General features: G+C 43.0%; 3 protein-coding genes across 5 annotated transcripts; 1 reads left to right on the top strand and 2 right to left on the bottom strand.

Annotated features, from left to right (window-relative positions):
• The first annotated feature begins 42 nt into the window (after positions 1–42).
• Positions 43–12,176, top strand: rassf2b (Ras association domain family member 2b). Of its 2 annotated transcripts, XM_076098780.1 has the most exons (11): positions 43–1,314; positions 4,690–4,731; positions 6,293–6,366; positions 7,176–7,251; positions 7,471–7,622; positions 8,671–8,789; positions 9,386–9,528; positions 9,705–9,858; positions 9,963–10,084; positions 10,209–10,306; positions 10,484–12,176. In XM_076098780.1, exons 3-11 carry the CDS (start codon positions 6,314–6,316, stop codon positions 10,551–10,553), a joined length of 987 nt encoding a protein of 328 aa, XP_075954895.1. In that variant the 5' UTR covers positions 43–1,314; positions 4,690–4,731; positions 6,293–6,313; the 3' UTR covers positions 10,554–12,176. The 2 variants fall into 2 exon arrangements, with proteins under 2 accessions (XP_075954895.1, XP_075954894.1); XM_076098779.1 differs by lacking the exon at positions 43–1,314 and having other exon boundaries at positions 4,527–4,731.
• A 5,634-nt stretch (positions 12,177–17,810) lies between these two features.
• Positions 17,811–19,769, bottom strand: sprn2 (shadow of prion protein 2). The gene has a single exon (XM_076099627.1). It carries the CDS (start codon positions 19,767–19,769, stop codon positions 18,549–18,551), a length of 1,221 nt encoding a protein of 406 aa, XP_075955742.1. The 3' UTR covers positions 17,811–18,548.
• A 3,477-nt stretch (positions 19,770–23,246) lies between these two features.
• On the bottom strand, positions 23,247–26,574 carry prnprs3 (prion protein, related sequence 3). Of its 2 annotated transcripts, none has more exons than XM_076098766.1 (2): positions 26,406–26,574; positions 23,247–25,741 (listed from the first exon to the last, which is right to left on the bottom strand). In XM_076098766.1, exon 2 carries the CDS (start codon positions 25,731–25,733, stop codon positions 24,186–24,188), a length of 1,548 nt encoding a protein of 515 aa, XP_075954881.1. In that variant the 5' UTR covers positions 25,734–25,741; positions 26,406–26,574; the 3' UTR covers positions 23,247–24,185. The 2 variants fall into 2 exon arrangements, with proteins under 2 accessions (XP_075954881.1, XP_075954882.1); XM_076098767.1 differs by lacking the exon at positions 26,406–26,574 and adding an exon at positions 25,974–26,016.
• Between the last annotated feature and the right edge of the window lie 397 nt (positions 26,575–26,971).

The raw sequence follows: 26,971 nt of genomic DNA, 5'->3' as shown, positions 1-26,971 counted from the left end.
AGAAAGATCTACACGCTATTGACCAACAGTTTCTTCCTTCAGTATGAAAGTTATGAAAATGTGACACTGTTTCCCGTCTATTTAATTACAGCTCTGCCTGTGTAACCATGGTGTTCACCACCAATACATCTACTTCTAATTGAAGCATACAGGCAGGTGGGCAAACTAGTATTTTTAGATAAATGGCTGTAAACGTTTTTTTATGTTGCCATCAAATACCAAGCAAGTACCCTAATATGAAAACTATCAAAGTTATATTGAAATTATTATAAATTATTAGATTACAGGCACAGATTTATCGTGCAGCTAAAAATGGATTATAATCCAGGCAAAGCAGAAACTTCCCCAGCTTCCTTGTTTTTTAGTAATGTAGTTAAATTAAGTCAAATTTTGTTTGACAATATGCACTACTGATGATATCAACTGATGCAGTAAGGTTGTTTTTTACCAAATTTTGAGCCCTTCTCTTGAAGTAAAATCTAGTTTTAAGAAATGTATTAATTGTGAGAGTGAGCGATTTTAGTGAAGATTTGAATGCTATACGGTTTCGGCTGAATATAAAAGTTCAGTGTTACATTAGTTAAATATGAGGGCTGCAACTAAAGAGTATATACATGATCAATTAATAATTTCTCTATGAAAGAATAAAGTAGTGAAAATCGCCTCTCAAAACTCCCTAGAGCCCAAATGTATGTCCTCAAATTGCTTGTTTGGTCGAAAAATCATTTACCACGATATTTGAAAAAAAAAAAAAAATTGCACATTTGAGATGCATCATATCAAGCAAATATTTGTAATTTTTGGGTGAAAAATACTGCAAATAACAAAAATGTAGTTACTATCTTAATACTCACCATTTATTTATTGTTTTCCTATTGGTCGACAGAGTTTGAAATTGGTTTAAAAACCAGTTGTGTTATTTACATTTATAAATTAAGTAAATGATGGTTTCTTTCCAATGAATATTAGTGAGATGGTGTGCGCATGCTCGGCTCTCCTATTGTTTCGGTGTTTTCATTCATCTCTGCACACAGCGCGAACAAAGGGGCGTGAGGCTCGCCTTCTGATTGGCTCCCGTCGGGGCCCCCAGACGCCTCCGTTCCGCGAGCTCCGCCACAGCAGATGGACCTCTCGCGCTCTCCTCCTCCTGGATGCACGCGCCCCAGCGATTGTTTCCAGCGGCAGGAGGGCGAGCGAGTTGACCGAGGAGTTTACCGTTAACGGATAGTTCAGCCGTCACGGGCAAGAAGAGGAAAGACGGGAGAAGGAGTCGGTGGACGAGGACAACCGGAGAGCCTGCTTCCGCCGGGTTTGGTGAGCCGAGATAGATGTCCAAAAGTCGGCAGGAATCAGACAGAAGCGTCGCTGTAGCGGGCTGCTCGTGATGCTGTCTGCGGGTTCACGTGGGACGTGGACTGCGTGTAGTTTGATAGCGTGATTGTTTGTAACGTTAGCCTGCTAAAGAATGCGTAGACACGTTTAGACAACATTGAATGCACAACAGCGACATTTATTTATTGTATAAAAGCACGGGCGACGCATTTATGGACAGAAAATCTCGAATAGGAGCCGTGTGTGTTGTATTTAAATCACATGCAGCGGTAATGGGCATGCTCCGTGTAACACTGGAGCCTAAATGTTGAGCAGAAAATGATAACACATGCCCTATTTATCCACGTTTGTTCTCTAGCAGGGAGTGTGTGCACAGCTGTGTGTTAGTATAAAAGGTTACATAACAAGCAATAGTTAGTTGAGATTCCTCTCCACACACATACGGCTGGCTATACATGAAGTGACTGTTCTGTCTTTTAAATGTACGTTCAGCTGCCAGTTTATTTAGTACACTTTGCTATATTAATAATACTTCAACAGCCCTCCAGGAAAGCTTGGATTTAGTTGGAAGAAGGTAGAATGTATCCTACTATCATGAAGCTTATGCTCAGTTTGTATTGATGCTGTTTAAGAGACGTGTTAATTCACCTGTATGGTAGTTTCTATCTACCTGCATTAGGGTGGACTTATTAAAAACAATACAATTAAACCGCTCCTTTCAACATGTTCACAAAGTGGAATCAACACTCCTTAAACTGATTATTATGTGTAGGATCTTCATACCAGACTGCATTAGTTTTAGGTTTGTGGGTCTGATGAACTATCCACTGAGTGAACTCTTCATCTTTTATGAAGTATTAGGTCAACATGAGCTGCAATCAATAGCACAGAAGAGCCCATGGTGAGCTCTGTGAACGTTGTGTTGAGTCTGACCGACCCGCTCAAAGCACGAATGCATTCAGTTCACCATTATAGAAGACTAAGACAACTCGAAAATGATTCATCTTTAAATAGCTTACACCAGTGCATATTTTGCCTTTCTGGTTATTGGCAAAATGACAGGAATGATGAGTAATCGATTATCATAATAGTTGCTGATGTATTTGTCGTGGATCGACTAATCTCTGCAGCTCCACAGTCAACAAAGAGGCACGAATAGTTTCTGCTTGATCTGGAGAATCTGGACGCCATATTTAGATTCTTGCAACGTGTTGGTTTTTTCTGACAACCCCAGTACTGTATGCCTAATGAGGAGCAGGAGACGCACACACACACACACACTATTTTTGGTTTCTGGGAGCTCAGATGTTTTCGGTGTTGCTATGACAATGGTGACAATAGTGAGGCAGAGCTGTAGTAATGTGGAGGCAGGGGAAGGGGAGGGTGCTGGGATTGAAAGCAGACGGGAGGAGGTTTGGAGCTATTCATCGTCCATTTCAGCCAAAGACTTTGACAGAGCAGGTTCAGAGACAACAGGGCAAGAGGGCAGAAAACAAGCGTGCATGTGTGTCAATGAAAGAGGGGGGGGGGGAGTCAGGAAGTTGTGGTCATGAGTTTTAATAGCATGGTGGATGGTTTCTAGTCTTTCACAAGGGAATCATGAAGGAGAAAGCTAAATGGTAAAAACAGTCCAGACAGCAGAGAGGAAAGAATTCCCTAATCAGAAAAAATTTGAATAAATGGAGTTACTGTGTTACGAAAAAAACAAAAAACTGAGCAGATGAAGGCGAATGAGGCAGAGGGGAAGACGGAGGCTGAGTATTGGCTGATGTTGTAATGAGACAATGAGGTCTACATTATGAGCAGAAGAGCTCCTTGATCGGAGACAGGACGGGGTCAGTCTCACTGCATTCAGATGCTGCTGTTGGCTTCAAAACAAAGAGAGACGGCGGCTCTTTCTGCAGTCTAAATGTCACGGAAATAATTTGCACACAGACGAGGTGGACAAACGGCTATCACTGGTTTGGAACCATTTTGGTGAAATGTCAAGGTAATTATAACGATTCTACAGGCTTGATTCTGGAGGAGACGCTGAACATGGTGTACAAAAGGTCACGGTGGAGGTGTTTGGTAAAGGGGGGTGGCATAGGAGGCCGTGTGGCTCATGACAGCAGTATCTCTGAAGTTCTTGTCATTTTCAACCTCAATACTTCTTTTGTTTTGGCATCGAGTGTTTGCTCAGATTCATGGTCTCTTTTGCTTATTCTTTCATCAGAGAGTTCCTGATGATATTTTGACCAGCTGCTTGTGTTTGTACAACATCTAACATTTGAGACGTTGCTATGGAACAAATATTTTGGTATCGTATTGGCACCAGTCTTGAAACATTTCAAGACTAGTCAGAGAAAACTGAGATCATGAGCTGAAGAAAACCTTTCAAATCCCCTCGGAACAAAGTCAAAAACACACACTCATCAGTCATCAAGCCTTGTTTTTTCTGCAAACTTTCCCCAACAGCAAACAGTGAACAGGGTTCACATTTAGTACAACAGCCATTGATACTCCAGCAGCAGCTTTAAAGGTTAAATGTCAGATTTGATCTTCATGTCCTGCGGTTAACGTCGGGAAGCTGTCGATTTCGTTATCAGTTGTCGAGGTGGTTGACTTAAAATTCCCGTTGGTCTTGTGAGACACGATTACGACATTGTGTCGGTTTGACAGTCGGCCACATGTCCGTCTGCGACCGCCAGCATCACCAGCCAGTGACCACGGCCGCCGTATTAAAGACTAATGGTCTCCATTGTGCAGCTGAACGCTTGCTCTTTTCGAGCGCTTGACAGGGCTAATACAGCCGCTGAAATATTGATGGGGCTGGGCTGATTGGTGTTTAATATTTAATTCGCCCACAACAGCTGAACACATTCATATCAGTGATTGACAGGCTCGGTTTATTTATCAGCACTGTGTTTAAAGCTGCTACATTTGTGTGTGTGTGTGTGTGTGTGTGTGTGTGTGTGTGTGTGTGTGTGTGTGTGTGTGTGTGTGTGTGTGTGTGTGTGTGTGTGTGTGTGTGTGTGTGTGTGTGTGTGTGTGTGTGTGTGTGTGTGTGTGTGTGCGTGCTCTCTTTCTTTGGGTGTGCATGTTAGTACAGCCGCGTTGCTTGAATTGAGGAAGTTTAGGGCCGTGTCAGGGCCAGTGTCAGTTTCCTGTGTGACTGACTGAGCAAAGGAGGAAGTGATTCAACGGAAGGGGAGCACTTCCTTTTAAACGCCCCCGATTCTTCCTCGTCTGTTCACTGTCAGACTCACAAGAAAAGGCGTTTGATACCGACACCTGAGTGACAAAACTGCTAATACCTGAGGATACATACAGAGTCTACCTCTTTTAACCTTTCTCTCTCTCCCTCCTCTTCTGCAGCTGTCTCTGGTGACTCAACAACATCACACAGTCTTCACTACGGTATGATCTTTTTGTACTCTTGTAACTGACATTTATACCACGTTTATTTGGCAGGTATGTCCCTCTGACTTTAAGTATTAATACTTTTGTGAGTTATGTTACAGAGGCGCTGAATGTGCTCTGCTCCAACAATAATACAACATTGAGAAATGAATGCAGACTGGATGTTCTCTGTGGTGGAATACGCGGCACACAGAGCTTCATCCTGCTAACATGCTAACATTCGCTGATTAGCATTAAGCACAAAATGCAGCTGAGGCTGATTGGATTGTAGTTAGTGTTTGCAGGTATCTGGTCATAAACCCAACAAAGCACCGGATGGGTGTTGATCTGATGACGCCCCTAGAGGACCTCTGAAGTCTGGAGATCATAAAATTGATTCGGATATATTGTCAGGGGACCATGAATGTCATGATAAGTGACAAGTGAAATATTTACATCAAAAGTCAGGATCAGCAAACTCATTAACACCATGAGTATCTGCACACAATTCCACAACTATCCATCAAGTAGTTGTTGAGATATTTCACTCAAATCTAAAAATGTCAACCACATGTTAGCAACTGATGAAAGTCAGTAGGATTCATCTTCTGGGGACCATGACCATGTCATTTCATGGCAATCCATTCAATATTTCTGTTACATATTTTAGTCTGGACCAAAGTGGTGGACAGACATGACGCACTGACATTCAAAATAATGCAGAGGCTACCTTCAAAGATGGTCCACAAGAAATGTAAATTATGTGTTGTTTAGGAGCTAAAATTGCCAACACATCCTTTAAAACAGTCTTTATTTAATGCGTGAAATCGTGAAATACAGAGAAAGTGAGAAAACAAGATCAATTCCAGGACATAAGTTTATAGAATTGTTGTTAAATCCTCCTGGATAAGCTATGAAGCACGTCTTCACCTCTACATCCAGTGTATTTGATTTAAAGGACAGACAGACTACATGTACTGTGTGTATAGACACATCTATGATGGGTAGATAAACACATATGATAGTGTGCTCACAGATGAATGTTTAAGCAGCTGTAATGATTAGGCTGTGAGGGTGGCACATGTGTCCTCCACCTGTTCATCTCCTTGTCGGGGGGGCTTCTGTCCTGCGTCCTCCACTGATGCACAAGGACAAATACACCAACGTTCAGCAAAGAGCGAAGGAAAAGCCCTCTGTGGTGATGGCCGGGTGCCATTTTTTTAAACAGCTGCATGTGTGCGGAGAGACACAGACGTGAGGAGAGAGAGTCAAAGGGGTGACAGAAAAGAGAAGATTTACTGTAGGAAAGAGGAGCAAGAGAGCAGCTGTTCTCCTCCATCACACACCAGATGTTGTGGTTTAACTGTTCACTACGAGTTGATCTGTCTCTTGAACTAAAAAAAAGCATTGACAGGAAACTAGATATGATCTGTGATCGTTGTTTACTGTGTGGAGCTTTACCTCCTCCTCCTTCCTGCAGTCCCTCTCCTCACCTCCTCTCCAGCCGGCCGGTCATAAGGAGTCATGAGACAGAGGGAGAAACTGTGTTAACTCTCTGTGTTGCTTGTTTGTGTCCCAGCTCCTCTCATGCTGACTGAGAATGGATGATCCAGAGTACAGGGTTCAGATTGGAGAGAACAAGTTCATCAGGAAGTAAGGATTCAAAACCATCTGCATATAACTGTCTTCTTACCCTGTATTAACTTTTATCGTCTATCTGCAAACGTGTGCGTACTTTACTTCACTACTGACCTTTTATGAGGCATACAAGCATTTATTGATCTATTTAAAGCTTCTCGTACAATATTCAGAGCATTAATATACGGTTACTGCTGATAACGCCCCCAGCCGTCGTCGCGGAACCACAACGCCCGTCCTCCGGTTCCCCCTCACGTCAGCACTGTTGGCTCTGTCAGCACTTTTGCCGTAATTCGCACCGTTAGCGCGGTTACTGACGTTAGCTGTGAGCCGTCGCCATGTTGAGAGCCGCGTGGAGTCAGTAGTTACGCTCTGAATACCTCGTAGAGGACCTTTAAGGATGTAGTATGTCAGTACTTGACTTGAGTATACGTGAGTACTACAGCTCGCTATAAAACAACCAAGATGATCACCAAAAGAGAATATTTCAAAAGATGTAATTTACTCGACAGTCCTGTTGTGAAGATACTGTGTTCTCTGTCTGAAAACCTCCTCATTAAAAAGCCAACTCAGCATGTTACCGTCAGACAGCCAGACAAATCGGGATTCTTTCATTTCTTTCACACTGTCGCCTTTTTCTAGCACATTTCTAGTCTCTAAAAGAAGATTTATTTTTTATTTCAAAGGCTGCTTTGACAGCATGACATCAATCAACCCACATCTGATGCTTTGTAGAATGTAGTTCACATGATACACACACACGTATATTTACATAAGTGGGCTACAAATACGTGAAATCAGCATTTCCTCCTCTCTGTCTCCAGGGCAACAGTCCTCTCACATCTGAAGACGTACAACCTCTACTATGAAGGACAGAACCTACAGCTCAGACACAGAGAGGTGTGTGTGTGTGTGTGTATGTGTGTGTGTGTGTGTGTGTGTGAGTGTGAGTTTTAATGTTTCTTCAACAGAAGCACTTTCACTACCGTCTGTCTGCCTTCCTGTCACCAATTTACTCTGTCAATTGTAATTTAATGAGTTCTGTGCGCTGTATCCCAGAAGGGTAATAACAGCCCATTGGGTGTGTGTGTATTGACCACGGCTCCTCTCTCCCAACAGGAAGAGGGGGAGCTGATTGTCGAGGGCTTGCTGAATATCTTTTGGGGCCTGCGGCGGCCAATCAGGCTTCAGATGCAGGATGACCACGAGCGGATCCGCCCGCCCCCCTCCTCCACGTCCTGGCACTCGGGTTGCAATCTGGACAGTCAAGGGTAAGAGGTCCGGACGGATCCAGTTACGCCTCGATGACCGGAAATGGTGATGCCCAGCGGGTCAGCAGGGGTCAGATATGGATTATGTCGAGGTTGAATTAGATAATTGATTTCACAGTTTGCTAAATCCTATTGGCAACGGTCCAGAGACAAAGGGGAACCTTTTAACACTGCTGCCTCCATTTTGGATTTTGCCCCAAGCTACCACAGATCAATTAGCGTCGATAGGCTTGAAGCCCCTTTCTGTATTCATTCATCAGTATTCTTGTTCCATAAAAACAGACCTCACAGACATGTAGGGACAAAATAACATCAACAATTCATGAAAAAGGACGTTAACTTTGAAGTATCTAAATCACCTTACAAACCACAGCTGTGAAGTTGCTTTTTCTCAGGTTGGACAACAGTTTGCAGCAACAAAAAAGTTCCTGCTATCAGGTTTTGATACTGCGAGTTTTGAAATACAGACAACCTCTCAAACGCAGAGCTCCCAAAGAGGCTAAATTATTCCTGCTGGTGTTGCTGATGCTTCAGTCCGAAAATAAAGCAACATTACATATTCAAGGAATATACTTTCACATATCATGAAAAACTGCATCAATAAAGAGGAACAGCTGTCACAAGCTGAAACTTGTGTGTGTGTGTGTGTGTGTGTGTGTGTGTGTGTGTGTGTGTGTGTGTGTGTGTGTGTGTGTGTGTGTGTGTGTGTGTGTGTGTGTGTGTGTGTGTGTGTGTGTGTGTGTGTGTGTGTGTGTGTGTGTGTGTGTGTGTGTGTGTGTGTGTGTGTGTGTGTGTTTGTTTAAGTGGTTAACAAACGTCTGCTGCTTAACGAGGTCTATAATAATAACAGTGTGTCAGTGTTTTTATGGAGATGTTGTTACTCCAGAGTTTAAGTCTTACGCTGTTGACATTATGACTCCACTGTAACGTCTGTCTAAAACAAAGTAAAATATGTATCTATCGCCAGAATAACTTTGAATGCAGAAAGTATTTTGGTTGTATCTTTACAGTCTCTTCGTCTCTCTTTTTCTTTTTTTTCTTTTTTAAGTTCCCCCAACAGCACAGATGGTCAACAGACGACACAGCAGAGCCCGCCCACAGTGGAAGTGACACCACCTGACAGCCAACCAGAGGACTCGGATGTGATGGAAGAACAGGCAGAAGAAGGTGAGTCACTACATGCATTCATCAATACCAACACCGAAACCGCTGAGTCATTAAGTAATACCTTTTAACTTCTTTTACTTGTGTTGGCTCATCAGCTCCCAAGACATAAAAAGAAACGTTGTGTTAAAATCAAATTAACTTTAGGTTTAAAAACAACACTGTGGACCAAATCTCTAATTAACCCTCAGCTGCTTTGTGTAAACATGACATCAGTGTAAGGTGGAAAGGAATTAAAGCCTTATCTTTAGTTGGTCCAGAGCATTTGCGTCTGACAACAGTGAGATAAGAAGAGAGCATCACATCTGTCTCTCATATTTGCTTCATCCTGTTTTTACCTGAATGTTAGAAATACTCCTTTTGCCCCACTTTTAAAAGTACATATTCTGAAAATGACCGTCCTGCTTTTACTTTTGGTACTACGGTTTTTTTTGATGGGAATACTTACGTACTTTCACTCAAATAAAACTTTAACCGCCAGACTTTTATTTGCCACAGAGTGTTCCTTCACTGTGGTATCACTACTTCCACCACAACTTCATTTAAAGATGAGTCTAAATAACACTGAATAATAGCTGATGTTATGACTGATTGGACAGAGGACAGCGATAGCTCCGCTCAGCTGTTCAGGACGAAGAGCGATGCCGGCGTCTTGAGACGGGGCCAGCGGCGCTCACCCAGCGACCAGAGGAAGATCAGACGCCATCGCTTCTCCATCAACGGACACTTCTACAACCACAAGGTGAAGTCTGAAAGTCAGAAAAAAGTATTGTGTGCTACGTTTAAACACGTGCTGGATGAGGCAGCAATGCTGTGTGTGTATCTCTACATAAATACATATATATATATATATATATATATACTGTACATACAGTATGTTATAGAGGAAAATAAATTCCTGTCTTTTGCTTTTCTCAGACGTCAGTGTTTACCCCTGCTTTCGGCTCAGTGACTAATGTCCGGATCAACAGCTGCATGAGGACACCGCAGGTGCTTCGAGTTCTCCTCAACAAGTTCAAAATCGAAAACAGCCCCGACGATTTTGCGCTCTACCTCGTCCACACAAGCGGAGGTGAGTGTGAATTGTTCAGTTTGTTTCCTGTGAAGAGAAAGAAATGTCGATGAAGAAAACCCTGTTAATCGATACCTTTTTGATGGACGTGTCCATGTTTTCAGAGCGTGTGAAGCTGAAGCGGAGTGACTATCCTCTGGTGCTGAGAATCATGCAGGGCCCGTGTGAGCAGGTCTGCAAGGTGTTCCTCATGGAGGAAGACCTCGGAGAAGAAGTCACGTATGATGTAAATCACCACATTCACTGTGACGGAGATATGAACGCGTCTTCTCTTCTGTGTCTCCTATAATCCTCTGATTGACCTCGCGTTACTCTCTGTTCATGTGCTCGTTTCTCCTCCTTTCCACCAGGTGGCGCAGTATATCAAGTTTGAAATGCCCATGCTGAAGAGTTTCATCACCAAACTGAAGGAGGAGGAGGACAGAGAGGTGGTGAAACTCAGGAAAAGGTACAAGAGAATAGTAATACTTTATATTCTCCACGAAACCATCTCGTGTCTCCTTTCTGTTTTGCCTCTAATGGCCAAAGTCTTCCACATGTTCACCAGCTGTTATGAGCTTACAGAACATAGCATTGTAATCCATTCATTCTTCCTCCGTCTGCATTTGTCTGCCTGTACCTGCAGGTATACGTACCTGCGCTGTAGAATTGAGAAGGAGCTCGGTTGTCTTCCAGAGGGGGCGACGTGCATGTGATCTGCTCATCGGACCGTCAGAAGCACCACATCTGCCCAGCTGTGACCGAGACGCTGACCCAGGATCAGCTGACGAGAACACCAATGTGTGTGTTTCAGCGATTATCCTTCTCCTCCTGAACTCCTGCCTCTGCACGGAGCCTTTTTTTTTTTTTTTCTTTTTTTTTTTAATGATCCAATCAATGGATCCTACAGAGAAAGCGTTGACATGCCGTGTTGTTTGCATGTTAGCAGCAGTCTTCAGACCTTATCTCCTTGTCATCACGTACAGAGCACACAGAAAGACGTTCCCGTGCAGAATGAGCCGACAACGGGACGCCGTGTCTTCTGTCTCGACCCTTCAGTTTGCCAGCTGATGACCCAAAACCTATTTAAAGCACAGACATCGTATAATAAGTGCCTGTTAAAAGGTTTCTCCAAGCACAAAGACACACGATGGTCCCGTGTTTTGAAGTTATAAAAGTAAGAAAGTACAACATCAGACCACACAGTCATGCTCCTTTTGTGTTCCTCTCTGTTTGAGAGTTTTTAAAATATTGTGATTGAAGGAATATTATGAATAGACTCTCAATATTATCTGGGCTGAGAAGTTCACCGCAGGGATTATTGAAGGTTGTCTGAGCAGATAATCTGTTTATGTTGTGGCCATCAGGAGACAACTGTTGAGCTTAAAGGAATAGTTTGATTTTGGGAAACATTTTCTCGCCGAGAGTTTGCTATCTGTTGTGTATTTGTATAACGGCAGCCGGTTAGCTTAGCATAGCACAAAGACTGGTAACTGCTAGCAAGTCTGGCTCTTTCTGAAGTGAACAAAATCTGGCCACCAGCACCACTAAAGCTCACATATTAATAAGTCATATCTCATTTTAATCTCTTCTTTTGTACAGACGAAACAAATAAAGTGTGCGTGAGCTTCAGAGGTGCTGGTGGGCAGATGTTGTTATTTTTAGAAACAGTGAGGCTAGCTAGCTGCTACCAGTCCTTGTGCTAAGCTAAGCTATCCAGCTGCTTGTGATAGCTTCTTATTTACTTTATGGTATTAATCCACTCATCAAACTCTCATCAAGAAGTAAAAATACACTGATTCCCCCAAAACTATTCCTTTGAAGAAAGAAAGCAGACGCTGAGGTTTTCTGGTGAGTCGTCCTCGCTTGTATTCCTGCCTTATGTAACATGACAAGAAGAAGTCATGTTGACATGTTAACAAGCACAGTAATATACCGTCTGATCCACGAACAATATTCAACATCATTCTTCACACCATGACTCCTGGTAGGCATTGGACTGGCTATTTTTATTTTTTTTTACATCCAACAGAGAATGACACAAGTGAAATTTCACAAGACTGTGAATTATGCCAACCCTCTTTGTTGGAAGAATGTAAATGTATGAGTGAGCATTTCAAAGCAGCACAAGTTGCCTCCACGTGTACAGCTCTTCGCTTTTGTCCGCTCAACGTCTCCCAGCGTTGTTCAAAGTCTCGCCGTACAGTACAGAGAGAGAGAGAGAGAGTGAGTGAGTGTGCATGTTCTATTTTTAGTGACTCTTTGAAGACTTGCCTGCTTTTGTATTGTGTCTTTTACAAAATAATGATCTTTAAAGATGTTAAGAACTCATGCCATGACTTGGAAAATGTAGTTGTTGTTTTTTTTCATACAATGATGATATAAAAGAAAAGTCATCCTGATAGATGGATAGATATAATCTGTAATCTCCCTCAGTCTTGTTCAGGTCAGTGGGGGAAAAGCCCAGCATGTTGTATAATGAGGTTTAAATCTTGTTGTGTAATTCAGAATGACAGAGGAGAAATAACATGAGTCAAAGCTTCGGGAGAGTTCGTTAAGTGTTCTGGTTTATTCACTAAGTGGTTAAATAATTCACACTAAATTAGGACACACACACACACACATGTACACACCCACAGAGGTATTTATGTGTGATGTCGGTGCTACAGCAGCTTACTGCACACCCAGCCAATGAGCAGGTGTGAGACAGTGATCCACTCACCTGATTGAGATTGTCTGGAGGATCACAGACTGGTCCTGAGACCCGCTTCTCTCTGTCAGAAGAGTCTGAGCGAACACCGCGTGGAAGAGGATCCTCGTCTTTGTGTCCGTCACAGACAGTCGACAGGTGAGGCTGTTCATTCGCATTTATACTTATTTCATACACGCTTCTATTGAGTTCAGCGGGTTTCAACAATGTTTTCAGTGGTGGAATGTAACACAGTACATTTACTAAGTATTGTACCTTTTTATTTACTTTTACCATTTGAAAAAAACACGACATGAAGCAGTACCGTACTACTAATCTACCCAATAGTACACAAAGTATCAGAAAGATGCTCCACATCGACAAACTAACATTAAAAAGCTTTACATGTTCATTAGTGATACTATATCATAATATAATGTTCAACACTTTGAAAGGAGCCATTCTGAGCTGTAAGTATTTGTACTTTTGATATTTCAGCTTTATTCTGGGGATAATACTTGTGTACTTTTACTGAAGTAACATTTTCAATTCAGTACTTCAGGATCTGAGCACTTCTCCCACCACTGCTTAGTTTCCTCATCTGATTTTATGAATACATTTCTCTTGTTATTTAATTTGCACAAATTGTGTAGACACGAGTAATACTAATACGCTGGTAAACAGATCGGAGGGCTCCAAATTCACAATGAAACGTTTTTAATCCTCCTTTGTGAGTCGGTGCTGCTGCAGCAGCAGCTTTAATCTGGGAGTCGCTGGATTATTGTCAAACTAAGTGACCTCGTGTAATTATAGCTCAACTCGTCTTTTTAGAGGACACAGATTAGACTGCGTACTGTGTTGACGGTGGAGCAAATGATGTCATGCTGCTCAGTGGTGGAAGAAGTAATCTCATTGTTTACTTCAGCACCATGTTTTAATACATAAGCAGCACTTTAGTGTTGGAGTTTGGCCATTTTTAACTGCTTCATACTGTTAATGCACTTTAATCTATAACAATGCATTATGTTTTACAATCTGATTATATATTTTGTTTGCATATGTCAATCACAAATGTTACTCGTAACTATAGCTGTTAAATGAATACATTTCTGTCTTAAATATGGAATATAAGTAAAAGTACATGTACTTACTGTAGTTAGTTTCCACTATTTCATAGGACTATTATTACTGTATAACGTGTCTTTATTACATATGTTGCACACATATTCTATAATACATAACATAGTATAATATATAAAACTACTTTATTATGTTTTGTTTACTTACACTATACACAGTGGCTGCTGGAGTTGGACTACTGGATTTCTTCTGCACAAATATCTGATATATATTTGTTGTATAGTACTGTGATGCATATATTGTATATAGCTTTTTAGTGTTATCATTTCCCTAATTTATATTTATATTTATTTCATTCGATTAGTTCTCTATCTGTTTAACTTTCTGTCACTCCCCTAAAGTTCTATGTTATTCTCTCTGTTCGATGGGCATTTAGACATTTATTTATTGCTGACAAATGTCGTATATTGGGGATTATTGCAGCAGGTCTTGCCCCACAGGTCTATAGAACCAGATCTCATCTCCTCCAGTAGATCCTAATGAGGGCGTTAGAGATTATGAAAGCCATCTGATCCCAGGTCAGCCACGGTGTTAAATTGTGACGCCGCTTGTGTAAAATGTGTTTCTCAAAGCTGGATTACGAGCCGTGATCTGTCCTGCTCTTAATTTATCAGCGACGTAAAAATAACACGCAGCCGGACTAAAGCGGCCAAGAGAACATCTCCCCATCAGGCCGTTCATGAGCACCGTGTGCCTTCAGGGACCAGTACAACCAAGTACATACACTAGTATGTTCATTATCTGCAGCATTTGTGAGGCAAACATTGTACTTTTTACTCCAGTACTCTGATTTGACAGCTATATTACTATTTACTTTGTAAATCAAGACTTCACATTTAAAGTATATGATCAACTTCTAAAACTATGAAGTATTTTTGTAGATGAATCTACTCATCAGTGTTTACATATGTAAACAAAGATCATCACCTCAACCAGCTACATTTCAAATGGTATATATTTAATATGATATCTAATTTATATAATAATATTACACCCTTAAATTGTCATTTTTGCATCGTGAATACTTGTACTATTGATACTTGAAGTATATTTAGCTGATAATACTTCATTGGTACTTGCAGGACTTAGCTCACTTCCTATTATTACTAATTTAAAGTATTTACAGATGCTGTTTCCTAGCATATTTTTGTATAACATCTTTTATTGACAGCTTACCCTTTCTTAATGTATATTTATGTATGAGTTCTTTTTTACAAGTTGTATAATGATTTTTGTTTTCTTCCTCCTGCAGCTTTTTTTAATGCTGCTTTTTTTTATCCTGTGATTGTCTTTATTTTAGAAAATCTGAGAAACATGTTGTGCTTCTTGCTTGAAAATGTCTCTTTAAATGAATTGTTATTATTGATGTACTGTGGTTTTCTGGTTCACTGTGGACTTCTTCCATCACCGTCCATCAACAAGAACAACAGACACAGAAAAGCAACACATTCCCTCCTCCTACTAAGGTTTCCTTTGTCTTATTGTTACAGGATAAAACAATAATGTGTGTCCTGCATAAAGTCCCCCTCACAGCAGCTCTCTGCCTGCTGCTCCTCGTCACGCTGTTCCCCAGCTCGGAGGCACGTGGTCGTGGAGGCTTCGGAGGCGGCCGAGGTGGAGGCTTTGGCCGAGGTGGAGGCTTCGGCCGGGGTGGAGGCTACAGGCCGGTCCAGAGCGGTGGCTCCAGTGTGGGGAAAGTAGCCGGGGCAGCTGCAGCGGGCGCCATAGGAGGAGCCGTGATCGGGTCTGCCCTGAGCCGCCCCGGGTACGGTGGAGGATATGGAGGTGGTTATGGAGGGTATGGTGGTGGTTATGGAGGATATGGAGGTGGTTATGGAGGATACGGAGGCGGTGGAGGCTACGGCCGCAGGCCCGGCTACGAGGCGGAGGGCTCCGGAGACATGGGGTACTATACTGGAGCGTCCAGCGGGCCCATCTACAACAGCATCATTGTGGTCATCGGCTCCCTGATGGCCCTGCTGATGGGCCACTGGGGGGCCTTCATGTAGAGCTGGAGCCGGAGCTGGGATCCCCAAAACACACACAGGTCCGAACAAACCCTGACTAAAGAAAACAACCCTCAACCTGACCTAAAATAGTCCAGTGTGACCTAAGATATGACCTTTGAATGCCGGATTGATGAAAAGATGTGTTTCCCTTCTACTCCTCAGTGAGTCTGTGAGGATTTCTGACCTCCACAACATGACACCGAGCTTCAATCTGCAGCTGAACAAACCTCCTGTAGAAATATGTCAGGAATATGGTTTCCTCTCCCCCGGGCAGTCTGTTTTTTTTATACTTTTGATGATTGTTTTATGATCGATATGTCTCCGTGAAGATAGAACAGATTGGATGTGTAATTAGGTTAAGTCTACCTCAACAAGTCATGTTAGGACAAGAGTTTAAGAGCAGCTATGATAATGCCATTTCTCACTGTATTTCACTATACCTTCTTATTTTAGTTTTTTCAATCTGTTTCATATTCTATACCTCTGGACCGGTTATACTGGGACAGAGAGCATGAGCATATTAAACAGTGTATTCCAGTCTTACTGTTTTCAGTACTTTGCTTGTTTATGTATACTTTACCTAATTAAAGTATATGTTTTATGCCATTTTGTAGACTTTTATGTAAAGAGCAAAATGTGCTTCCATGTTAATTATTGTTAAAACAATAAAAAATAACTTAGGACAAACTTTTGTGTTGAATTTTATTGTCTACGTTATTGTGAGAAGAGACAGTGTTTACGTGTTTGTTGACCACGGATAAATCCGACTTTAGGGGGAAACTGTATTCTAAAGAGCTGAAGACCTCTCAACACAAGCACCACTGCCTTTCTTGTTCCAGAGCTTTCAGCTGCATCTCATGGTCTTTAATCAGCACATCGCTCTCTGCTGCTGTTTCAAGTCAATCCTTTAAGTTGATGTAACAAAACAATGTACAATACATGCAATAGATTTCATGTGGGAGGCCAAATCCTAGATGGCAAGACGGACGAACATAATTTTTAGAAAATAGGTCATTTTAGTCATGTGAGTCCAATTATCAGCAGCAGAGAAGAAGCCTCTGGTAGAAGAGCAGAGCTCCACAAAGGAGACGCTCAGCTGTTCAATGTGTAGCTTCACTGGCTTCACTCAGTGTCAGGGGAGGCAGGGCCACACCTGGACCAGGGCCACACCTGGACCAGGGCCTTTAGTTAGTCGACAACTTACTAAATCCACTGCTTTGGATTTGCAACTCCAATGCAATAAGATTGAGGATTACGTCATTACGGAGTGTGTCAGTAATGTAATTTCCAACACTGGATATTATTATTATATCATATTATAAAATATATCAGTTCCAATAAGCGTGGTATTTGATGAACAAATGGAAACTCTGATGGGGCCTTAAAGTGCTTGCATGACTTGTCTCGGCTTCATGAGCTCACAGCCAATCAGATCACACCATTGCTCCTGTTTGCTGTCCTACAGCAACATCCAGCCGTGTTCTTTGGACCGTTCACATTCAATTATCACGCTTCACCACACGTTCAGACCTGAAACACAGAGAGGAGTCGACCCCGTCCTCAGTTACTCCTTCATTATACGAGACAGACTTGATATGTTTCTTCTGTCTGAGTATTAGCTCCCAGTTAACACTGCAGTGTTTCTGAAAAACGAGATTCAGATGGAATTGCTACATTTTGTAAAGTTCCCACACACAAAAGTCTGCAAGTGCACATTAGTAAAGTTTATTTGACAAGAACAAATCCAAAATGTGTGAGTCAACCCTCAGTATTCAGCAGGAGCTCCAGCAGGACAGTACATGGGACGCCGGTGTATAAAAAGTATCTGGAAAATATACGACACACTGTACTAAGCAGTACACGAGGTAAACGGTTACATACATACTCAGGCATTGGTTCCAAAGTAATTGTGTTAGTACAACAGCATGCATACTACTGTCTGTGTTTACACATAATAATAAGTACGGACAGATTGAATAATCAGTCTTTCTGGTTTGACTTTATGTATTTCATGGACCTTTTTTAATATGCTAAAAGTCCATTCATGTTTTAAGCTACAAAGGAATGAGTAGACATGAATCATTACAAATAGTATTGCTCTGGATGTAAAACTCCCCGTTCAAAAGCAGTGATATTTGTACTGTATTAGTAGAGTAATGAGATGTTAGACAGGTTAAAGTCCAGTATTAACTGATAGATTTAGAACACTATTCACTGTTTTCCAACTCTTTAGACTGTCCCCTGGAGTTAAAATAATCGTATTTAAGAAGCCGATGTCCGTCACACAGATCGTCACCATAACCGTCTGTACCAGCGCCGCAGCTACAAACACACAGCTACTCTCTCAGGGTGCTTTTCCCTCTGATGCAAAAAAAGACCCAGTTTCCTTGAATAAATACGTTTCTGGTAAACACATCACAAACACAGAAAGATGAGCAGCGGGAGTGCCACTCTTTATTTCTATGGCGAGAGGTGCACACTGTGAGGAGTTTTAACACTTGTAGTTTGTTGTAATTGAATCTGTCCCGGTTAGAGAGCACGTTTAGATCTATATGGACATTAATGGGCCGGATATGTCCTCGGTCAGAAGCCTGGAGTATTAAGGACAGTAAATGGGCCCCTTTGTCTCTCAGAAGAGGAAAACACAAGAGCAGTCTGTTCCATCACTGGCTGTCTGGTCGAACCATTTCCTTTCTTTAAACACATAGTTCCACGATGAGGCACTATGCGCCAATCAAGCACATGCATGAGGATGTGATGCCTTAATATTAAAAAAAAAAAAAAAAAAAGTAGAAAATCCACACACGATAAAGAAAGTCCTCTCTCCCCAATCATTTTCCATCCCTTTAATAAACGCTCCATCACCAAAGGCCTCAGTGGAGCGACATCAGCATGTTGCTATTCAGTAGCATCAGTGTAGTACTGGTGACCACGGCTACAAACCCCAGCCAGCCCGTCTCCGGTCGCTGCACCCCATCGGTCGGCCCCTTCAGGTACCTTTCAGAGTAGACCATGTACAGCTCCATGCATCTCCTGGCCTTCACCTGCTCGATCAGAGCCGGGTAGCCGATCTCCACGATGCTGACCGTGTCGTCGTCTTCGGCGCTGCTGACAACCTGTGACGCCGGAGGCTCGGGATCGGCTGCAGGCCGATTTAGGGGGCGCGGCGGCGAAGGTGCGGAGGTCGAGGAGTTATCTGCTGCAGTGCCGTTGGTCTCCGTTGTGTTGCTGCCTACGTCGGTTGAGCCGACGTCTGGACCTGAGGCGGCAGCAGTGGTTGTATTTGTGGTAGCAGCAGCCGGGTCGTTGTTTGACTTTGGGTTCTCCGCCAGCAGAAGGTCGGTCCTCTTCATGCAGGAGTCCATGTAGCTGTCGTAGGTTTGAGGGGGCTGGCTGTACCGGTAGTCTCTGCTGTAGTCGTTGGCATCAGTGGACTTGGCCCCATACCTCCTGTACATGTAGTGGTTGTAGTAATGCTCCTCCTGGGGGTTGTGGAAGCCGAAGGGAGGACGGGGGAACCTCCCTAACCCGTAGCCCAGGGCCATCCCTGCCATAGCCCCTCCAGCTGCTGCCATCACCGCGCCGCGTCCGAACCCTCTGGATCTGTCAGAGGGACGCATGCCCATTGCCTGAACCGAGTGGGAAAAGGGAGAGCCGCCACCAGCACCGTGGCCCCCATATCCATAGCTGCCCCCGTATTGAGGGCTCAGGACTTTGTTGTTCGGGTTTTGGTTGATGAATCCACCTCCATGACCACCATGACCACCGTAACCGCCATAGCCGCCATAGCCTCCTCCGTATGGGGAGCCCCGCGCTGGATACTGGTTAGGGTAGCCTCCAGCCGGCTGCTGGGGGTAACCACCCGGATTCCCAGGTCTGCCTGACTGCGGAGGGTGGCCTCCCTGATTGGGTTGTCCAGGCTGCTTGGGGTATCCACCCTGAGAGCCCGCATTATTCCTGTTGGTTCTGCCTCGGTTGGACGTGGAGGACCTCTTGGAGCCGAAGCCCTTCCCGAAGCCGCCTCCTCTCTTGGCCAGAGAAGAATGAAACAACAGGAGCGACAGACACAGCACAGAGAGTGACTCCAGCTTCATCTTCGCCCTGCAGGGAGAGGAAAAGGGAGAAAACGGTGAGGAAGATATGAGATAATAATTATACTTGGATTTATCATTGTACCCTTAAATAGTCTTGTCGTTGAGTTGCACATCACTTCAACTTTGACTTACAAGAGAGCATGCACCCAACGCTGCAGTGTACAGGAAACAACCCCTCTATATTTTGGCTACCGTTTTGGCCTTGTCTTCTGCTAACTCGAGCCAGTAGAAGCAACACACCACGTTATCATGTTCACCTCATTGTAGTGACAGCCTCGACATGTTTTTGCCCACCTAGTTCCCCACAGGGAACACAGAGCTGTGGGGCCACAAAATGAGGTTTCCAGGTTGGCTCCAAATAGCTCAGTGCTCTGTTACTGCAGGTGACGAGTGTCTCACGTTAGTGAGAAAGGTCTCCTTATTACAAATCTGTATCCATGAACCATAAAGACACCACCCGGTTTTATGAAACACACCATGAGATTATAGAAATATGTCTATCGTCAGAGGTTTTTTTCCATCTTGTTTGTATTAGAGAAGCTATCACTTCAATATATTTATAGGATTATTGTGGGCAATGATGCAAAACTGTAGTCATATTAGATGAACATGATTTTCATCAGCCTCTCTTGTATCCATCACAATATACTGTGAATCGATATCAAACTATAAGACATACCGTGAGGATTTTATTATTTTATAACAATAAATTATCATAATTTCCCAGAGTCCATCACTCCTCGTAATGTCTGACACGTTTGGTATCTGTCGTCAGTACAGCAGCTCCTAGATGATTTCACAGTTTCAAACACGAGCATGGAGTTTAAGAATGGCTCGTGCAGTTTCAGTGTTGTGATGTCAACCAGTGGCAGCGAGTAAACTCGCGCTGTTTCCATAGCAACGCGAGCACCGTCTGTGGCTGATCTGCTGAATGTTGAAATCTCCTCTCATCTCTCTACGATATGAGTCGTTGTGTGTCAAACTCACTGCGATAAACGATATTAAATTATTATCAATATAACGAGATCCGTGTCTTGTCCTCATGAGATTAGGTTTTAATAATCGTGATCAATGAGATGCTCATTAATAACCACGCGATACACGGGTCACAATGACGCGTCAGCGTTTTCCTTCTGTAAATCCAATCTGCTGTTAGTTATCTTTCATTTCGACCTTAATCTTAATTAATTTTCGGGACATAGAATTTGGTCATTTTCGTGACTGAAAATAACGACTTGTCTCTGGATGTCGGTATAAACCCGGTGTCGCTGCGACTGGACACAGCGGCAGGACCTCAAGGTGTCGCGGTGGGGATGGTGCTGATGCAACAATAACCAGTAAAGAATAATCCAGTCCGCTCCGGAGACCAGCTCCGATCAGAAGCGACCCAGACCGGGATTCCATCAGTACCCGCTGTGTTCACACCAGACCGCGTGTAGACAGAGCATCACTTTAATGTCACCTGTCAATGATGACAATGTCCTTTATTCCAATACAACATGGCTTCAATAAACTATCGAGTAATTTAGCTACTACGCATTTTTTTATTACAGAGATGGTCGCGTGAGGTAAATAACAACAATGTGCATTTTATTCCTCAGAGCAGCATTACATGCAGAGGCTGCAGTGTGTGTAGATAAAGGAGCAGCATTACCGTGATGGTGACCGTGTGGATTGGTCCGTGTTATTGAGCCTCAGCAGCGTCCCGGGTCGTCTCCTCCACTCGAGTGTTGATGTAGCGCGAGCTCACACGGCTTGAGTTAAGAAACTGGTTAAATCAGTATGACGTCACGCGGCACGAGGGACGTGGTCGCACAAGCTCCGCCAATGAACCATCGATTTTTCATCACAGAAAAAAATGGATTCAAACAATTTATTTCATCAATCCTAGATTGTAAAAATAGAAACATAACACTTTTATTTATTGATTTAAGATTGCTGTCAGTGTTTTGATTCCCTGGCATTTTCTTTTTTTGTTAAATGTTTACAGCACTGCTTGTCAAAAAACGAAAAAGGTCATATAAAACGTAAACAAGCTCGTTTGAACCCGGCTGTGAACAGTCTCTGGTGGGGTGTCTGTTCTGAACCGGTTCTGAACGTAGACGGTAGATTCTGAACTGTCTCGTGCATAGACACAGAAGGCCGGGGCGGGGTTTCACCGACACATTTCCCAGCATCCTCAAACCTGTGATGACGGCGATTTCATTCGGAAAATCACCACACGGAAATTAGTAGTATTGAGCAAAACGTGGTGGTAAAATGTAATCAATTGTACAAATTACGTTCAAATTAACTACATTTACTGTACTTAATTACAACTATGAAGTACTTTACATGCACATTTAATCCCCTTAACCTGTACATTCCAGGACGCTTTGAACTCCACTTCCTTAATGTGAAAACAAAATCTGTTGCGCTGCAGATTGAAACTGCAGATATAAAACATTTAAAAATGTGATGCAAGGCAGTGCAGTACAAGAGAGTGTAAGCTTCAGATTAAACTGCTGCTGGCATGTTTTTGTATAAAAACAAGCCAAAACCTGAAAGGGAACCTATAATGTGTGTTTTACTTGAGGTAAAAAGTGCTGATAATACCTCTGTACTTTTATGCAGGACGTGTACACGGGACATATTCACTGTTGTTATGGGGTAGTGTAGTTGGTGGACCCAAACGCACGCACACAGCAGGTTTACTCCAGCCAAGACTATATTTAAATGTGCAGGAGGAGTCAAAGAATGAACAAACAAAAACAAAGACTAACTGTCCAGCAAATTAAAGTCACTCCTCTTTCTCCTCCGGAGTCGGGAGGGAAGCTCAACCGTACTCAAAACCGGAGGAACAGGACGGCGCGACTGTGTGGAGGCCCGAGGTCCGACACAGCAAACAGAATGCACAGGTGATCCTCCAGGGATCGACGCTGAGCGGCAAAGGTACAGAATCAGGAACAGAAATCAGAGGAGCACACACTAGGAGCAGACAGGGATCCTAACTACTGTGGTATTGTGGCATTGCCACTTTTATTTACATAAAAGATGTAAATGCTTCATGCTTTAATTAGCGATGACCCTCAGAAAAGGAAAACCCCCAGAGTCTCATAACACACGATGCCAGTTTCATTCATTAATGTACTCTGTAAAAAGAGACCCACTGACACGATGCAGACTAAACCTTTTAGCCACTTGCTGTTCAACTCAGAAGCTCTCAGCTGCTGGTTAGCAGCATTGTGTTTTAGTCTTAAAAGCAGAGTGCAAAGAATTTCAATAGAGGTAGCTGAGCTCGGCAATGGTTGCTTCAGGTGCCAGAATACAGCTGACGCCAACTGCTAAGCCACCGAAAGTCCACCATTCAAAACTCTAATAATTAACGTATTCTGTGAAGCCATAACCACCAGTTTCTATAAAATCAAAATCAGTCATGACATTAAAAAATCTCTTAATTCAGTTAATAATTCAGACCAACAAAGCCCATTAGTTATGTGTTTTGGTTATGGTGTCTTTATTGCAGTTATAATGCTACATTCTCATATGAATATATATTTTTACTACTCTTATAAGAAACACATGCAGGACAATAGCAATATTTTCACAGATAAATTAAACTAAATTAACAGGATTTCACTTTCATTTGTACATCGGATGTTATTAGTAAATCAGCATTTTACCAGAGAGGGGAGAGAGGCAACATATTGGATGGATTTAGATTTGTTGTTTTGTTTTACAATAATTATCCACCATACATACATATTTAGAAAAAGTTTTAAGTAGGGTTCTGATTGAATTTCTTATATTTTAATAAACTGTATAATTGTATGACCTGTATGAATTGATATAATCCATTACAATTACACTCAATGTAAAACCTCTCTGTCTAAATCACCAATATTATTCATCTTCTGATATGAACTATATTCTTATTATCTAATATAATCACTCATTTCCGCTTTGGACTGTCCTTGAATCAGGCAGGACTGCACCATGAGTTAGAACAATTACTATTAGCACGTCCTCATTATAGCAGAGCTGTTTATGTACTCAGATCATCACCATGTTCCAGCCTCAGGGTACAGACTAATCCCTGGACAGTTGGAACAAATAAAACAAGACTGAGTCTACAGCTACAGTATGCTCGTGTCTCTGCTGTCCAGAGGGTCCAGTGGTGCTTTGAGCTGGATGCTAGTGTCAGCCTGCTAACATGCTCACAACGTTTAACATAATTAACATTCATTTAAGAAAAATGCATACATGAAAAGTTGTGGCTGGTCATCCGCGAAACTCTGATGTATGAGTGCATGTGTATGCAGCAAGAGAGGACCAAAGCCCCAAAGACAAATTACTGTGTACTTAATATCTTTAACACTTTCTTTATTGTACACCTCATTTCCAAACACTCTCCATCACTTTAACTTAATGAAGGACTTAGCTCAGCAGCATTATGTTGCTATTCAGCAGCATCAGTGTAGAACTGGTGATCACAGCTATTAGACATCCAAAACCCGTCTCCAGTCCCTGCACCCCACCGGTGGGGCTGGGCTCCGTCGTTTTCTTCAGGTACCTGTCAGAGTACACCATGTACAGCTCCACACATCTCCTGGCCTTCACCTGCTCGATCAGTGCCGGGTAGCCGATCTCCGCGATGCTGACTGTATCACCATCATCATCATCATCAGTAGCAGTTTGTCTGAGAACCCGTGAAGCTGGAGGCACTGGGTCGGCTTTAGACTCATTTAGAGGGCGCGGAGTCGAAGGTGTGGAGGTCGAGGAGTTTTCTGTTGCAGTGCCGTTGCTCTTTGTTGTGTTGCTGCCGATGCCAGCGTCTGGGGCAGCGGAAGTAGTTGTGTTAGTTACAGGAGTACCTGTAGTTGTCGTGGTTGTAATTGTAGTTGTGGTAGCAGCAGCCGGGTTGTTGTTTGACTTTGGGTTCTCCGCCGGCAGAAGGTCGGTCCTCTTCATGCAGGAGTCCATGTAGCTGTCGTAGGTTTGAGGGGGCTGGCTGTACCGGTAGTCTCTGCTGTAGTCGTTGGCATCAGTGGACTTGGCCCCATACCTCCTGTACATGTAGTGGTTGTAGTAATGCTCCTCCTGGGGGTTGTGGAAGCCGAAGGGAGGACGGGGGAACCTCCCTAACCCGTAGCCCAGGGCCATCCCTGCCATAGCCCCTCCAGCTGCTGCCATCGCCGCGCCACGTCCGAACCCTCTGGATTTGTCAGAGGGACGCATGCCCATTGCCTGAACTGAGTGGGAAAAGGGAGAGCCGCCACCAGCACCGTGGCCCCCATATCCATAGCTGCCCCCGTAGTGAGGGCTCAGGACTTTGTTGTTCGGATTGTAGTTCATGTGTCCACCTGGATAACCTCCATAACCACCATATCCGCCCTGACCACCATAACTACCGTAACCTCCTCCGTATGGGGAGCCCTGTGCTGGGTAACCTCCAGCTGGGAATCCTGGTCTGACTCCCTGATTAGGGTAACCTCCCTGATTAGGGTAGCTTCCTTGATTAGGGTAACCTCCTTGATTAGGATAACCTCCTTGATTAGGATAACCTCCTTGATTAGGGTAACCTCCAGCTGGGAATCCTGGTCTGACTCCCTGATTAGGGTAACCTCCTTGATTAGGGTAACCTCCTTGATTAGGATAACCTCCTTGATTAGGGTAACCTCCAGCTGGGAATCCTGGTCTGACTCCCTGATTAGGGTAACCTCCTTGATTAGGGTAACCTCCCTGATTAGGGTAACCCACTGGTCGGCCTGGTTGCTGAGGCTGGCCTCCCTGGTTGAACTGTTCAGGTTGTTTAGGTTGTTTGAGGGTTCCACCCTTGGACTTCCTGTCCAGACTATCTGTTTTGGGGGTCTTCTTAAAGAGTCTTATTTTCCCACCAAATCCTCCTGTTCTCTTGGCCAACGAAACATTCGTATGACCCAAAAGAAGGGACAGACACAACAGATGTGCTACAGTCAGCTTCATCTTTTGAGCTGCAGAGAGGATCCATGGACGGAAACATAAAGAGAACAAGAGGTAGAGAAAATAGAAGGAGAAAAGTTAGATTGTATTATTTAAAATGTAAGAAGTCTTCCTCTTGAGCACACAGCATATTATCTACATTAAAATAGAATACATTAAAACATCACATGGCAACGTTTCTGTTTGGAGGATATATTGACCTAAATCATGTTCACCACACTCCATTTCATTATTTACACTTACATCAGCAACCTTGAAGTGTTTTTGCACGTGTCACTTATTCCATAGCAGGTGTTTTCTGGCTTTTTCCGTCATTGTACCACAAACGTAACGAGAACAGCAAGTCAATATTTGCATTAGAGGACTAAACGTTGTGTATCAGGTGACTACCAGCGCCGGGTTTTTATTGTATTTCATTTGATGGTCATGGGCGCTGAACACATTATATTATTGTGCACCTGTTAGCTTGTAGTCCTTTAAGGTTAGACATGAAGCAACACGACGAGCTGCCAGCCTTAAAATAGCACGAGGCGGCGGCTAAGTGTTGCTCTTCACACGCTTGTTTTTAATTATATAATGTTGTTTACTAGACAACACCAGCTGTGGAAAAAGTTATGAGACAACTCTTAACTGAAAAACTGCATATTCTTGACAACGTGGACACATAACACTGACCTTGTCACGACACTGTCCTCTCCACCGACGTCTCTCTCTTTAAGAGACGGTGCCTCCTGAACTTTCTGTATGACCCTCCTCCTCTTCCTCCTTCTTCTTCTTCTTCCTTTGAGGGTAACATATTTTTAAACCCCTCGACCATAAACGGTAATCTATATTTTTTAAATGGAAAGATGGTGTTTAGCTGACAGCGAGTATACCGACAGAGTAAGTTAATTGTTGGTCGTGAAGGTTAACGTGCATTTTATCAAATTAGTATTTCAATTTGACCTAAATAATTGGCTTTAGCCTTAGCTTACCTTGAGTGACGAACGTTGTTTAAACGTTACTTAGTGTTGTGTGTCAAAGTCGGACATTTTGAGTTTTGGGGGTAAAAGTAACTACGAGATTGAGAGTTGTATTTACGAACTTTTCATGTTCCGTGGGATTTGAACGCAACACAGGTGATGGTGTGAATTAAAGGGTAATTTCACACTTGAGATGTCTGTCTGGCTCTGAAATGTCTCGTTCCAACTTTTATTCTAATACAATAGAGGTGAATACTTGTTTATTAAATCAATAGCAAA

Source organism: Anarhichas minor, unplaced genomic scaffold, assembly GCF_050575085.1.
Source record: "Anarhichas minor isolate MPS153535 unplaced genomic scaffold, ASM5057508v1 ptg000025l, whole genome shotgun sequence".
NCBI classification, from domain to species: domain Eukaryota; kingdom Metazoa; phylum Chordata; class Actinopteri; order Perciformes; family Anarhichadidae; genus Anarhichas; species Anarhichas minor.
The sequence above is the reverse complement of the archived record's forward strand: the minus strand, read 5'-3'. Positions and strand labels throughout refer to the sequence as shown.